Source organism: Accipiter gentilis, chromosome 1 (genome assembly GCF_929443795.1).
Source record: "Accipiter gentilis chromosome 1, bAccGen1.1, whole genome shotgun sequence".
NCBI lineage: Eukaryota > Metazoa > Chordata > Aves > Accipitriformes > Accipitridae > Astur > Astur gentilis.
Genome location: NC_064880.1, coordinates 53,323,791 through 53,338,944, shown reverse-complemented (window position 1 = coordinate 53,338,944; position 15,154 = coordinate 53,323,791). Strand labels below are relative to the sequence as shown.

The window sequence follows — 15,154 nt, the reverse complement described above, 5'->3', positions numbered from 1 at the left end:
TTCATTGGTAATGAGAAACATTGAACTGAGAGACTATATTGGTATTTGCTTATATATTTTACCATTGTCTGTTTCTTACTGTAATTTCAATAATGCAATCTTTATAATTTTAGTACAAGTACAAAGAAGGTTACCGCAAGCAGCAGGGACATCACATTGGATTCCGCAGCTTACAGGATGATCCCAAGATGTTGTGGTCTATGCAAGTAGCTAAGATGCAGAGTGAGAGAGAGTACAAGAAAGATTTTGAAAAGTGGAAGACAAAGTTTAATATGCCCGTGGATATGTTAGGCTTTCTTCTGGCTAAGAAATGTCAGGAATTGGTTAGTGATACAGACTACAAACATGTGCTGCACCGCTGGACTTGTCTGCCAGACCAGATTGATGTCACCCAGGCAAAGACAGTTTACGAACTACAGAGTGATGTAAGCTCCTTCTGGATTTAATTAGTTTTTTTTTTTGTAAGATATTTACTGCTTATTGAAAAGTATCTTTAATAACTCTCTTTTGATGCCAGTATAGATCAGATTGAAACTAAAATACCAGTTAGTCTTTTAATATGGTTTAATAAATGAACAGGGAAATAATATTTTATGGTTTTGATTTTTTTCCTTAACAGAATGTATATAAGTCAGATCTACAATGGCTCAGAGGGCTTGGATGGAGTCCTTTAGGATCTTTGGAATCTGAAAAGAACAAGAAAGCTTCTGAAATACTGAGTGAAAAGAAGTACCGGCAGCACCCAGATACTATTAAGTTCACAAGTATCCCAGATGCCATGGATATCACTTTAGCAAAATCTAATGCCAAAAATAGAAGTGATGTAAGTTGCCTCTAGAGACAGAACAAGTGATTCAATAAATGAATGCATTAGTATACATTTGTTAAAAAGATTTCTATATCAGAACACATGCTTAAAAATTTACAAATATCAGATGTTTACAATTAGCGCCTTACTGTTCAGTTGTAAATAACTGCTAGGACTTGTTCAGAAGATTAAGGTCTCTAGCACTGTATAACTTATTCAGTAATAACTGTAAATGAGATCCTTACTATATAGTATGTAAATGTATTGTCATAATGCTGTTTCCTTGACGTTTCGTAGATGTAAGAAGAAAAAGAGGTGGTATTTCAGCAAGAAGTCAATGTATTATTTGATTTTAATACCTTGTGTTGTTTACATTGCTCATGCTTACATAGTACATCTTTGCTTTGCTATTGTAGAGAAAAGCTAAACTGAATTTACTGCTATGCATGTAAGCCTTTTATCAGACAAGGTATTTTTATTTGTGTCTCTTTTCAGATACTGTATAGACAGGCTTGGGACAAGGACAAGACTCAGGTTCACATCATGCCTGATACTCCTGAAATTTTGCTGGCTAAATCAAACTTACTTAACACAAGTGATGTAAGTGTGTCTCCACAATGTTTCTTTTATGGAATTTGGAATTAATCCATTGTGCCTTTAGTTTAAAAAGTAGAGTAATTCTGCAGTTCTAACAGCTGTAAGCACACCTGTGATCTTTTCCTGTGAAAATTGTTATGCACTGTGAAGCCCAAGTGGAACTGCTAAAATACAATTTTATTTTAGGAATCGGAGTTGTGAGAATATAAAAAATACTAAGAAAATATTCAACACAAGTTAGCAGTTTTCTCTTTCATCCCTACTGATCATATTAACATTGTACATATGTGTTCACTACTTTTTAGTAAGCCTGTCATTATTGTTAAAATATCTGATTATATTGATTTGCCTCTTTAGAATTACTTAGGATTGTGTAATTTACATCAAATTCCTGGTAATAATGGAACAAATGTAGACTACATGCAAAGTTAAAGAAATGTTACCAGCTCTGTTGTAAGAACTCAAGAAGACAAGAATAATTGCAATTGAAATTGGGTGTAGAGAATAATGGGGTTTTATTATTCACCTCTGTAGAAGACTCTATGAATCATTCAGATTAATATGTTAAATAAAAGAAAATATTGATCTTGAACGAGTTAATCAGAAAACATACCGATAGTAATTTTTAAGTATTTTATATCATCAATAACAAAATACACATTATTAAGAGCAAGATATGGAATTTAATTTGATGAATGAAACTGTGTTTGGAATCTCATGCTTTATTTTCAATACTCAGGGGAGGAAAGTTGTAGTATTGACAAAATCTTTAGAGAGATTATTTGTGATTAAAAACTTTGAATCCTTCTCCAACAGAAACATTACAAGTTAGGATATGAAGAGCTGAAGAGGAAAGGCTATGATCTTCCTCCTGATGCTATACCGATCAAGTCAGCGAAGGCATCCAGAGACATAGCTAGTGAAGTAAGTCTTACAGAGTGAAAATAATACCGAGGCATAGAGCTGGTAGACAATTTGGATAAAGATAGTTTTTACATAAAAGGAGGAGAGGTCTAAAATTTTAACAGTCTTACATTGCTGCCCTCCCCAGAGGTTGCGTAATTCTTAATGATGTAAAGTTAATTAAATAACTGAAAACAATTTACAACAAGATAAGTATGTAATCAATTAATAGCTTCTGGACTTGCAATAAAAACATTAAAAATGTTGGAAAAATATGCAAAAAATTAAAGTATATTAGATGCGAAAATATTAACCACTATATTAAAAATAGAGAAATTTAAATTACAGTGTGAAAAGAGATGATAATTATTGTCTCTGCATTCAATTAGTACCAATACAAAACTGGGTACCGAAAGCAGCTTGGCCACCACATAGGAGCCCGTAACATAGAGGATGATCCGAAGATGATGTGGTCAATGCACGTAGCCAAGATCCAGAGTGACAGGGAGTACAAGAAAGCCTTTGAGAAGTCGAAGACACACTTCAGTACCCCAGTGGACATGCTGGGGATCGCGCTGGCCAAGAAATGTCAGGAGCTGGTCAGCGATATTGATTACAAGCATCTTCTGCATCGGTGGACCTGTCTGCCAGACCAGAACGATGTTGTACAAGCCAGGAAAGTGTACGACCTTCAGAGCGATGTAAGTTGTTCTTTACTAGCTGTGTGAAAAAGAGAAGTCTCTCCTGCGTTCTGTTCCTTTGTTGGAGAAGGTCCAGGTGGGGAGCATAAACGTAGGCTGATTCTGTGAGACTGAGACTGTGTGGTGCTGAGACTGCGTGGTGCTGTACTGTCTTGCTGAGAGTTGGTGTCATGAAGAGTCAGAGATGAAGTTTGTGTGGGGTCCTAGTTCATGGTCACAGAAGAGTCCTGTCTTGCCTTGAGCATTTTGCAGGTGGCTGGAGTTCTGTATGGCAGGGGAAGGGCAACGGAGTCAAATATTTTCTTCTGGAGGACTGAGGGTGGGCAAAGGCAAGCCAGGTGTGCAGTGGGAAATAGTATGAAGAGCGTTAGGTGATGAGGTATAAGGCTCCTCCTGTGCCACTGCCATCTGGAGCCTGCCAAGTGGGGCAGGTCTATCCTGGGGAGAGTAAGGAGATGTAGGGGGAAGGTTTGTGGATTGCTTGGCACCCGCTTGTGCTGCTGTAGGCACGAGGAGCCAGGTTGTGAGGAGCTGAGTTTAGTGGGAGTCCCTGTGGTGGTGGCTGGTGGGTTGATGCAGGGGAATGTGTTTTGGTAGGCAGAGCTTCCCTGGGTAGGAGGAGGGGTTGGATGGAGTGAGGAGGTTGCTGAGCTGCTTTGTGTCCTTGCCTGTCCTTCAGAATGTGTACAAGTCCGACCTTCTGTGGCTGAGGGGCATTGGCTGGTCCCCCAGTGGTTCGCTGGACGATGAGAAGAACAAGAGGGCGAGCCTCATCCTGAGTGACAAGAAGTATCGGCAACACCCGGACACCATCAAATTCACGAGCATTCCTGACTCAATGCCTATGGTTCTGGCAAAGCACAACTCTGAAATTATGAACCAAGTGAGATTTCCTTGTGTTTGCAACACGAAGGAAATGAGCGCCTTCCTTTCCCAGGACGTTGGGCGCTCTCCTTCCAGGGCCTGGGTTTTGCAAGGGGGTGTAATTGCATTCCCCTCTTGCATGAGGGATTTGTGTTCCTTGTTTTAGATGAATTTCTATTTTGTGTGGTTGGAGCAGTAATTGGTCGCAGCGCAGACAAGAAAAGGGTGGAGCGTTAGAAAGTTTTGGGAGAAGAAAAGGCATTCCTGAGTCCGTGCAAAGTAGAGGCCCCTTGCTTCAGTTCCTTGAGCTAGTTTGCTCTTTGGGTTTGTCGCCCTGTGCTTGCGTGATCTCATTGTGCGTTGTACTCGTTTTTTCAGCGTGCGTACACGTCAGCCTGGGAGAAAGATAAAACCAGCGTTCATATTATGCCGGATACACCTGGTATTTTGCTAGCCCAGCAGAACAAAGTGAACTTCAGTGAGGTAGGTGTTTGAGCTGGGGTTAGTTGTCCGTCCTGGACACTGCTGTGGCCCGAGAAGTAGCGTTGCTTGAGGGGAATGCTTGTTTTTCTTTCAGAAACTGTACAAGCTTGCGATGGAGGAGGAGAAGAAAAAGGGCTACGACATGCGAGCAGATGCCATTCCTATCAAGTCTGCTAAAGCTTCCAGAGACATTGCAAGTGATGTAAGTACACAGGAGCCCTTGGCAGCACGCCCTACCGGACAGTTTCCAGGTGCTTTCTTTCAGGGGAAGCCCAGGGTTTGCAACCTCAGCCGAATGGAGGCAACGCAGATCTTACCTGTCGTTACCATTCAGCTAGTCCGTAAATGTTTTGGTTTGGGGGGGTCTGCCTGTAGGTGTTCCTGCATGTTATGGGTGTGCAGCATTGCGAGGGTCTGCATAGATGGTGTGGAGAGAGTAACTATGGGAGCTGAGTGACGAACATAATCCAAAGCAGCGTCCCTCCTGGGCTTGTGGCAGCATCTCCTCGTGCAACGGAGTAGACTTCTGAGGTGGCGTGCTGCCCTCGGTTCTGCCAGTCTGCAGTCCCCTGGTTTTGCAGCTACACAGCTGAGCTGGACCTTAGGAAGGAAAACCCAAACCAAGTTTTTTGTTATGACCGGGGCATTAACCGTTTCTCTCTGGACTGGGGTCACTGCAGGCCCGTCATTACTGTGCCCCAGTGTATCTTTTCAAGGCTCAGCTCTGCAGGAGCTAAATTTACTCTCTCATATGAGGTTCTGTAGCTCAGGTTTGTTCCCTTACTGTAAGGAGATGTGTTCAATCTCTCCTCAGTCTTGCTTGACATTTCAGTGAGAGGAGGGGGAAAAAGAGTCGTGTTGCCCCTTGTCACTTCCCAAGCTTAGTGAATATAGGCCTGCAGCTGAGGACACACACTGGGCTGGGAGAAAAGAGTCCTGAGCACTGTGCAGGAGAGCCTGGTGCAGTGGAGAGTGTCATCTGCTGTGGGCTGTGTGGGTGAGTGCAGACAGGTCTGTGCAAGATGAGGCCCAGGTTGCCTGCTGGAGTAGTCCTGTGGTTTTCCCTGAGTTTTGCATCCCAGCTGCTGCTGAGCTGGCCTCTCTCAGTGGGTCTGCTTAGGTTGTGTGGAGACCCTGTCTGCTGGCATGCATTGCTCCTGGTACCTGAGCTCGCTTGGTTGGAGTTGCCGTCTGGGCCTCCATGTGCCTCCTGTGGCCTGGTGTAGATGCGGGGTAGGATGGAAGTGTAGGACACAGTGGGGATATGCTGCGCTTAGATGCCTCTCCACGTGGTGATCTTGCCAGGCTCCATTAGCAAAGCACTTGCTCACAGGCACTGCTACAGAATAGTTTCAGAAGGGAGGACAGCTGGCCTGAAACTTACTGAGCTTCTTTAACCCTGCAGTACAAGTATAAAGAAGGCTATCGCAAGCAGCTTGGTCACCATATCGGAGCCCGAAATATAGAGGATGATCCAAAGATGATGTGGTCAATGCACGTAGCCAAGATCCAGAGTGACAGGGAGTACAAGAAAGCCTTTGAGAAGTCGAAGACACACTTCAGTAGCCCAGTGGACATGCTGGGGATCGTGCTGGCCAAGAAATGTCAGGAGCTGGTCAGCGATATTGATTACAAGCATCTTCTGCATCGGTGGACCTGTCTGCCAGACCAGAACGATGTTGTACAAGCCAGGAAAGTGTACGACCTTCAGAGCGATGTAAGTTGTTCTTTACTAGCTGTGTGAAAAAGAGAAGTCTCTCCTGCGTTCTGTTCCTTTGTTGGAGAAGGTCCAGGTGGGGAGCATAAACGTAGGCTGATTCTGTGAGACTGAGACTATGTGGTGCTGAGACTGCGTGGTGCTGTACTATCTTGCTGAGAGTTGGTGTCATGAAGAGTCAGAGATGAAGTTTGTGTAGGGTCCTAGTTCATGGTCACAGAAGAGTCCTGTCTTGCCTTGAGCATTTTGCAGGTGGCTGGAGTTCTGTATGGCAGGGGAAGGGCAACGGAGTCAAATATTTTCTTCTGGAGGACTGAGGGTGGGCAAAAGCAAGCCAGGTGTGCAGTGGGAAATAGTATGAAGAGCGTTAGGTGATGAGGTATAAGGCTCCTCCTGTGCCACTGCCATCTGGAGCCTGCCAAGTGGGGCAGGTCTATCCTGGGGAGAGTAAGGAGATGTAGGGGGAAGGTTTGTGGATTGCTTGGCACCCGCTTGTGCTGCTGTAGGCACGAGGAGCCAGGTTGTGAGGAGCTGAGTTTAGTGGGAGTCCCTGTGGTGGTGGCTGGTGGGTTGATGCAGGGGAATGTGTTTTGGTAGGCAGAGCTTCCCTGGGTAGGAGGAGGGGTTGGATGGAGTGAGGAGGTTGCTGAGCTGCTTTGTGTCCTTGCCTGTCCTTCAGAATGTGTACAAGTCCGACCTTCTGTGGCTGAGGGGCATTGGCTGGTCCCCCAGTGGTTCGCTGGACGATGAGAAGAACAAGAGGGCGAGCCTCATCCTGAGTGACAAGAAGTATCGGCAACACCCGGACACCATCAAATTCACGAGCATTCCTGACTCGATGCCTATGGTTCTGGCAAAGCACAACTCTGAAATTATGAACCAAGTGAGATTTCCTTGTGTTTGCAACACGAAGGAAATGAGCGCCTTCCTTTCCCAGGACGTTGGGCGCTCTCCTTCCAGGGCCTGGGTTTTGCAAGGGGTGTAATTGCATTCCCCTCTTGCATGAGGGATTTGTGTTCCTTGTTTTAGATGAATTTCTATTTTGTGTGGTTGGAGCAGTAATTGGTCGCAGCGCAGACAAGAAAAGGGTGGAGCGTTAGAAAGTTTTGGGAGAAGAAAAGGCATTCCTGAGTCCGTGCAAAGTAGAGGCCCCTTGCTTCAGTTCCTTGAGCTAGTTTGCTCTTTGGGTTTGTCGCCCTGTGCTTGCGTGATCTCATTGTGCGTTGTACTCGTTTTTTCAGCGTGCGTACACGTCAGCCTGGGAGAAAGATAAAACCAGCGTTCATATTATGCCGGATACACCTGGTATTTTGCTAGCCCAGCAGAACAAAGTGAACTTCAGTGAGGTAGGTGTTTGAGCTGGGGTTAGTTGTCCGTCCTGGACACTGCTGTGGCCCGAGAAGCAGCGTTGCTTGAGGGGAATGCTTGTTTTTCTTTCAGAAACTGTACAAGCTTGCGATGGAGGAGGAGAAGAAAAAGGGCTACGACATGCGAGCAGATGCCATTCCTATCAAGTCTGCTAAAGCTTCCAGAGACATTGCAAGTGATGTAAGTACACAGGAGCCCTTGGCAGCACGCCCTACCGGACAGTTTCCAGGTGCTTTCTTTCAGGGGAAGCCCAGGGTTTGCAACCTCAGCCGAATGGAGGCAACGCAGATCTTTACCTGTCGTTACCATTCAGCTAGTCCGTAAATGTTTTGGTTTGGGGGGGTCTGCCTGTAGGTGTTCCTGCATGTTATGGGTGTGCAGCATTGCGAGGGTCTGCATAGATGGTGTGGAGAGAGTAACTATGGGAGCTGAGTGACGGACATAATCCAAAGCAGCGTCCCTCCTGGGCTTGTGGCAGCATCTCCTCGTGCAACGGAGTAGACTTTTGAGGTGGCGTGCTGCCCTCGGTTCTGCCAGTCTGCAGTCCCCTGGTTTTGCAGCTACACAGCTGAGCTGGACCTTAGGAAGGAAAACCCCAAACAGGTTTTGTGTAAAAATAAAGGCAGTATGAAAGTAAATAAGATTTTATTATTATTGGGCTTTAATATAATAATGTATTACATATATGTATTTAGTGTCTCTATATACAGTTCCAGGTCTGTCTCTATGTTCCTACGATTTTGATCTCCTGAATTCATTGGATAGGAGTTTATTTGGCTATCGTGCTTGAAGTTCACTAACTGATTCTTTTTGTAGAGGATGTTTATTGAACTTTGGACCTTTGTATAGCTGCTGTATTTTGGTGACTTTTTCTACACTCAGGTACTGAGTAGTAGTTCTTAATGTGTAGGCCAGGGAGTGTCTTCAACAAAGTGAAAGTCATATAATGCAGAGAATGTTATATGAATCCTTCTGTAGCTATATGCTGCAGTTCATCAGCTGAATATTTTCTTATTCTAATGTGTCTGTGGTTTCAGATGCTAAGTTGTCTGGAGGTTGTGCCTCAGGGGCTGCTACAGATGTAAAGAGAAATAAACTAAAACTCACTGAACATTTTTTTTGCCTATAGTACAAGTATAAAGAAGGCTATCGCAAGCAGCTTGGTCACCATATCGGAGCCCGAAATATAGAGGATGATCCGAAGATGATGTGGTCAATGCACGTAGCCAAGATCCAGAGTGACAGGGAGTACAAGAAAGCCTTTGAGAAGTCGAAGACACACTTCAGTAGCCCAGTGGACATGCTGGGGATCGTGCTGGCCAAGAAATGTCAGGAGCTGGTCAGCGATATTGATTACAAGCATCTTCTGCATCGGTGGACCTGTCTGCCAGACCAGAACGATGTTGTACAAGCCAGGAAAGTGTACGACCTTCAGAGCGATGTAAGTTGTTCTTTACTAGCTGTGTGAAAAAGAGAAGTCTCTCCTGCGTTCTGTTCCTTTGTTGGAGAAGGTCCAGGTGGGGAGCATAAACGTAGGCTGATTCTGTGAGACTGAGACTGTGTGGTGCTGAGACTGCGTGGTGCTGTACTGTCTTGCTGAGAGTTGGTGTCATGAAGAGTCAGAGATGAAGTTTGTGTGGGGTCCTAGTTCATGGTCACAGAAGAGTCCTGTCTTGCCTTGAGCATTTTGCAGGTGGCTGGAGTTCTGTATGGCAGGGGAAGGGCAACGGAGTCAAATATTTTCTTCTGGAGGACTGAGGGTGGGCAAAGGCAAGCCAGGTGTGCAGTGGGAAATAGTATGAAGAGCGTTAGGTGATGAGGTATAAGGCTCCTCCTGTGCCACTGCCATCTGGAGCCTGCCAAGTGGGGCAGGTCTATCCTGGGGAGAGTAAGGAGATGTAGGGGGAAGGTTTGTGGATTGCTTGGCACCCGCTTGTGCTGCTGTAGGCACGAGGAGCCAGGTTGTGAGGAGCTGAGTTTAGTGGGAGTCCCTGTGGTGGTGGCTGGTGGGTTGATGCAGGGGAATGTGTTTTGGTAGGCAGAGCTTCCCTGGGTAGGAGGAGGGGTTGGATGGAGTGAGGAGGTTGCTGAGCTGCTTTGTGTCCTTGCCTGTCCTTCAGAATGTGTACAAGTCCGACCTTCTGTGGCTGAGGGGCATTGGCTGGTCCCCCAGTGGTTCGCTGGACGATGAGAAGAACAAGAGGGCGAGCCTCATCCTGAGTGACAAGAAGTATCGGCAACACCCGGACACCATCAAATTCACGAGCATTCCTGACTCGATGCCTATGGTTCTGGCAAAGCACAACTCTGAAATTATGAACCAAGTGAGATTTCCTTGTGTTTGCAACACGAAGGAAATGAGCGCCTTCCTTTCCCAGGACGTTGGGCGCTCTCCTTCCAGGGCCTGGGTTTTGCAAGGGGGTGTAATTGCATTCCCCTCTTGCATGAGGGATTTGTGTTCCTTGTTTTAGATGAATTTCTATTTTGTGTGGTTGGAGCAGTAATTGGTCGCAGCGCAGACAAGAAAAGGGTGGAGCGTTAGAAAGTTTTGGGAGAAGAAAAGGCATTCCTGAGTCCGTGCAAAGTAGAGGCCCCTTGCTTCAGTTCCTTGAGCTAGTTTGCTCTTTGGGTTTGTCGCCCTGTGCTTGCGTGATCTCATTGTGCGTTGTACTCGTTTTTTCAGCGTGCGTACACGTCAGCCTGGGAGAAAGATAAAACCAGCGTTCATATTATGCCGGATACACCTGGTATTTTGCTAGCCCAGCAGAACAAAGTGAACTTCAGTGAGGTAGGTGTTTGAGCTGGGGTTAGTTGTCCGTCCTGGACACTGCTGTGGCCCGAGAAGTAGCGTTGCTTGAGGGGAATGCTTGTTTTTCTTTCAGAAACTGTACAAGCTTGCGATGGAGGAGGAGAAGAAAAAGGGCTACGACATGCGAGCAGATGCCATTCCTATCAAGTCTGCTAAAGCTTCCAGAGACATTGCAAGTGATGTAAGTACACAGGAGCCCTTGGCAGCACGCCCTACCGGACAGTTTCCAGGTGCTTTCTTTCAGGGGAAGCCCAGGGTTTGCAACCTCAGCCGAATGGAGGCAACGCAGATCTTACCTGTCGTTACCATTCAGCTAGTCCGTAAATGTTTTGGTTTGGGGGGGTCTGCCTGTAGGTGTTCCTGCATGTTATGGGTGTGCAGCATTGCGAGGGTCTGCATAGATGGTGTGGAGAGAGTAACTATGGGAGCTGAGTGACGGACATAATCCAAAGCAGCGTCCCTCCTGGGCTTGTGGCAGCATCTCCTCGTGCAACGGAGTAGACTTCTGAGGTGGCGTGCTGCCCTCGGTTCTGCCAGTCTGCAGTCCCCTGGTTTTGCAGCTACACAGCTGAGCTGGACCTTAGGAAGGAAAACCCAAACCAAGTTTTTTGTTATGACCGGGGCATTAACCGTTTCTCTCTGGACTGGGGTCACTGCAGGCCCGTCATTACTGTGCCCCAGTGTATCTTTTCAAGGCTCAGCTCTGCAGGAGCTAAATTTACTCTCTCATATGAGGTTCTGTAGCTCAGGTTTGTTCCCTTACTGTAAGGAGATGTGTTCAATCTCTCCTCAGTCTTGCTTGACATTTCAGTGAGAGGAGGGGGAAAAAGAGTCGTGTTGCCCCTTGTCACTTCCCAAGCTTAGTGAATATAGGCCTGCAGCTGAGGACACACACTGGGCTGGGAGAAAAGAGTCCTGAGCACTGTGCAGGAGAGCCTGGTGCAGTGGAGAGTGTCATCTGCTGTGGGCTGTGTGGGTGAGTGCAGACAGGTCTGTGCAAGATGAGGCCCAGGTTGCCTGCTGGAGTAGTCCTGTGGTTTTCCCTGAGTTTTGCATCCCAGCTGCTGCTGAGCTGGCCTCTCTCAGTGGGTCTGCTTAGGTTGTGTGGAGACCCTGTCTGCTGGCATGCATTGCTCCTGGTACCTGAGCTCGCTTGGTTGGAGTTGCCGTCTGGGCCTCCATGTGCCTCCTGTGGCCTGGTGTAGATGCGGGGTAGGATGGAAGTGTAGGACACAGTGGGGATATGCTGCGCTTAGATGCCTCTCCACGTGGTGATCTTGCCAGGCTCCATTAGCAAAGCACTTGCTCACAGGCACTGCTACAGAATAGTTTCAGAAGGGAGGACAGCTGGCCTGAAACTTACTGAGCTTCTTTAACCCTGCAGTACAAGTATAAAGAAGGCTATCGCAAGCAGCTTGGTCACCATATCGGAGCCCGAAATATAGAGGATGATCCAAAGATGATGTGGTCAATGCACGTAGCCAAGATCCAGAGTGACAGGGAGTACAAGAAAGCCTTTGAGAAGTCGAAGACACACTTCAGTAGCCCAGTGGACATGCTGGGGATCGTGCTGGCCAAGAAATGTCAGGAGCTGGTCAGCGATATTGATTACAAGCATCTTCTGCATCGGTGGACCTGTCTGCCAGACCAGAACGATGTTGTACAAGCCAGGAAAGTGTACGACCTTCAGAGCGATGTAAGTTGTTCTTTACTAGCTGTGTGAAAAAGAGAAGTCTCTCCTGCGTTCTGTTCCTTTGTTGGAGAAGGTCCAGGTGGGGAGCATAAACGTAGGCTGATTCTGTGAGACTGAGACTGTGTGGTGCTGAGACTGCGTGGTGCTGTACTGTCTTGCTGAGAGTTGGTGTCATGAAGAGTCAGAGATGAAGTTTGTGTGGGGTCCTAGTTCATGGTCACAGAAGAGTCCTGTCTTGCCTTGAGCATTTTGCAGGTGGCTGGAGTTCTGTATGGCAGGGGAAGGGCAACGGAGTCAAATATTTTCTTCTGGAGGACTGAGGGTGGGCAAAAGCAAGCCAGGTGTGCAGTGGGAAATAGTATGAAGAGCGTTAGGTGATGAGGTATAAGGCTCCTCCTGTGCCACTGCCATCTGGAGCCTGCCAAGTGGGGCAGGTCTTTCCTGGGGAGAGTAAGGAGATGTAGGGGGAAGGTTTGTGGATTGCTTGGCACCCACTTGTGCTGCTGTAGGCACGAGGAGCCAGGTTGTGAGGAGCTGAGTTTAGTGGGAGTCCCTGTGGTGGTGGCTGGTGGGTTGATGCAGGGGAATGTGTTTTGGTAGGCAGAGCTTCCCTGGGTAGGAGGAGGGGTTGGATGGAGTGAGGAGGTTGCTGAGCTGCTTTGTGTCCTTGCCTGTCCTTCAGAATGTGTACAAGTCCGACCTTCTGTGGCTGAGGGGCATTGGCTGGTCCCCCAGTGGTTCGCTGGACGATGAGAAGAACAAGAGGGCGAGCCTCATCCTGAGTGACAAGAAGTATCGGCAACACCCGGACACCATCAAATTCACGAGCATTCCTGACTCGATGCCTATGGTTCTGGCAAAGCACAACTCTGAAATTATGAACCAAGTGAGATTTCCTTGTGTTTGCAACACGAAGGAAATGAGCGCCTTCCTTTCCCAGGACGTTGGGCGCTCTCCTTCCAGGGCCTGGGTTTTGCAAGGGGTGTAATTGCATTCCCCTCTTGCATGAGGGATTTGTGTTCCTTGTTTTAGATGAATTTCTGTTTTGTGTGGTTGGAGCAGTAATTGGTCGCAGCGCAGACAAGAAAAGGGTGGAGCGTTAGAAAGTTTTGGGAGAAGAAAAGGCATTCCTGAGTCCGTGCAAAGTAGAGGCCCCTTGCTTCAGTTCCTTGAGCTAGTTTGCTCTTTGGGTTTGTCGCCCTGTGCTTGCGTGATCTCATTGTGCGTTGTACTCGTTTTTTCAGCGTGCGTACACGTCAGCCTGGGAGAAAGATAAAACCAGCGTTCACATTATGCCGGATACACCTGGTATTTTGCTAGCCCAGCAGAACAAAGTGAACTTCAGTGAGGTAGGTGTTTGAGCTGGGGTTAGTTGTCCGTCCTGGACACTGCTGTGGCCCGAGAAGTAGCGTTGCTTGAGGGGAATGCTTGTTTTTCTTTCAGAAACTGTACAAGCTTGCGATGGAGGAGGAGAAGAAAAAGGGCTACGACATGCGAGCAGATGCCATTCCTATCAAGTCTGCTAAAGCTTCCAGAGACATTGCAAGTGATGTAAGTACACAGGAGCCCTTGGCAGCACGCCCTACCGGACAGTTTCCAGGTGCTTTCTTTCAGGGGAAGCCCAGGGTTTGCAACCTCAGCCGAATGGAGGCAACGCAGATCTTACCTGTCGTTACCATTCAGCTAGTCCGTAAATGTTTTGGTTTGGGGGGGTCTGCCTGTAGGTGTTCCTGCATGTTATGGGTGTGCAGCATTGCGAGGGTCTGCATAGATGGTGTGGAGAGAGTAACTATGGGAGCTGAGTGACGGACATAATCCAAAGCAGCGTCCCTCCTGGGCTTGTGGCAGCATCTCCTCGTGCAACGGAGTAGACTTCTGAGGTGGCGTGCTGCCCTCGGTTCTGCCAGTCTGCAGTCCCCTGGTTTTGCAGCTACACAGCTGAGCTGGACCTTAGGAAGGAAAACCCCAAACAGGTTTTGTGTAAAAATAAAGGCAGTATGAAAGTAAATAAGATTTTATTATTATTGGGCTTTAATATAATAATGTATTACATATATGTATTTAGTGTCTCTATATACAGTTCCAGGTCTGTCTCTATGTTCCTACGATTTTGATCTCCTGAATTCATTGGATAGGAGTTTATTTGGCTATCGTGCTTGAAGTTCACTAACTGATTCTTTTTGTAGAGGATGTTTATTGAACTTTGGACCTTTGTATAGCTGCTGTATTTTGGTGACTTTTTCTACACTCAGGTACTGAGTAGTAGTTCTTAATGTGTAGGCCAGGGAGTGTCTTCAACAAAGTGAAAGTCACATAATGCAGAGAATGTTATATGAATCCTTCTGTAGCTATATGCTGCAGTTCATCAGCTGAATATTTTCTTATTCTAATGTGTCTGTGGTTTCAGATGCTAAGTTGTCTGGAGGTTGTGCCTCAGGGGCTGCTACAGATGTAAAGAGAACTAAACTAATACTCACTGAACATTTTTTTGCCTATAGTACAAGTATAAAGAAGGCTATCGCAAGCAGCTTGGTCACCATATCGGAGCCCGTAACATAGAGGATGATCCGAAGATGATGTGGTCAATGCACGTAGCCAAGATCCAGAGTGACAGGGAGTACAAGAAAGCCTTTGAGAAGACAAAGACACACTTCAGTAGCCCAGTGGACATGCTGGGGATCGTGCTGGCCAAGAAATGTCAGGAGCTGGTCAGTGATGTTGATTACCGCCACTATCTGCATCAGTGGACCTGTCTGCCAGACCAGAATGATGTTATCCATGCTAAGAAGGCGTATGATCTACAGAGTGATGTGAGTACTTTCTGAGAAGCGTTGAATTTCTAACATGTATGTAATTTCCTTGGAATATAAACTATAGAAGCTTCTTAGACTGTGTGTCTCATATAGTGTTTTTTCCCATTGTGTTTTTACGTATCCTAAGCAAGTTCATAAGATTTTTAGGAGTGAATGTATCTGTGTGTAAGGAAGGTTGAATATTATGAAGGTTGTTTATATACAGCTAATCAGTTAGCCTAACAGTAGAATTAGCTGCATATAATCCTTCATGATAGACAATCTTAATACTTTCATATTTAGAGTAACTGTGTATGAAGAGGAAATTGCCTAGTATGACTGGTTTTTTTTAGTTGCCTGGCTTTATTGGAGAGAATTCCTTTGTTCTGTCTTGGAGACAATGGTTTAAATTAAGACCT

At 46.4% G+C, this 15,154-nt stretch overlaps 1 protein-coding gene across 1 annotated transcript in view; it reads left to right on the top strand.

The window, feature by feature from the left end:
• NEB (nebulin) overlaps positions 1-15,154 on the top strand; it is a 128,930-nt gene that overhangs the window by 37,920 nt on the left and 75,856 nt on the right. The window contains exons 40-60 of the mRNA XM_049816933.1: positions 114-425; positions 620-823; positions 1,304-1,408; positions 2,222-2,329; positions 2,698-3,009; positions 3,689-3,892; positions 4,252-4,356; positions 4,451-4,558; positions 5,762-6,073; positions 6,753-6,956; positions 7,315-7,419; positions 7,514-7,621; positions 8,571-8,882; positions 9,562-9,765; positions 10,125-10,229; positions 10,324-10,431; positions 11,635-11,946; positions 12,626-12,829; positions 13,188-13,292; positions 13,387-13,494; positions 14,442-14,753. Of these exons, the coding sequence (XP_049672890.1) occupies positions 114-425; positions 620-823; positions 1,304-1,408; positions 2,222-2,329; positions 2,698-3,009; positions 3,689-3,892; positions 4,252-4,356; positions 4,451-4,558; positions 5,762-6,073; positions 6,753-6,956; positions 7,315-7,419; positions 7,514-7,621; positions 8,571-8,882; positions 9,562-9,765; positions 10,125-10,229; positions 10,324-10,431; positions 11,635-11,946; positions 12,626-12,829; positions 13,188-13,292; positions 13,387-13,494; positions 14,442-14,753 (3,957 nt within the window). The remainder of the gene's footprint in view (positions 1-113; positions 426-619; positions 824-1,303; positions 1,409-2,221; positions 2,330-2,697; positions 3,010-3,688; positions 3,893-4,251; positions 4,357-4,450; positions 4,559-5,761; positions 6,074-6,752; positions 6,957-7,314; positions 7,420-7,513; positions 7,622-8,570; positions 8,883-9,561; positions 9,766-10,124; positions 10,230-10,323; positions 10,432-11,634; positions 11,947-12,625; positions 12,830-13,187; positions 13,293-13,386; positions 13,495-14,441; positions 14,754-15,154) is intronic.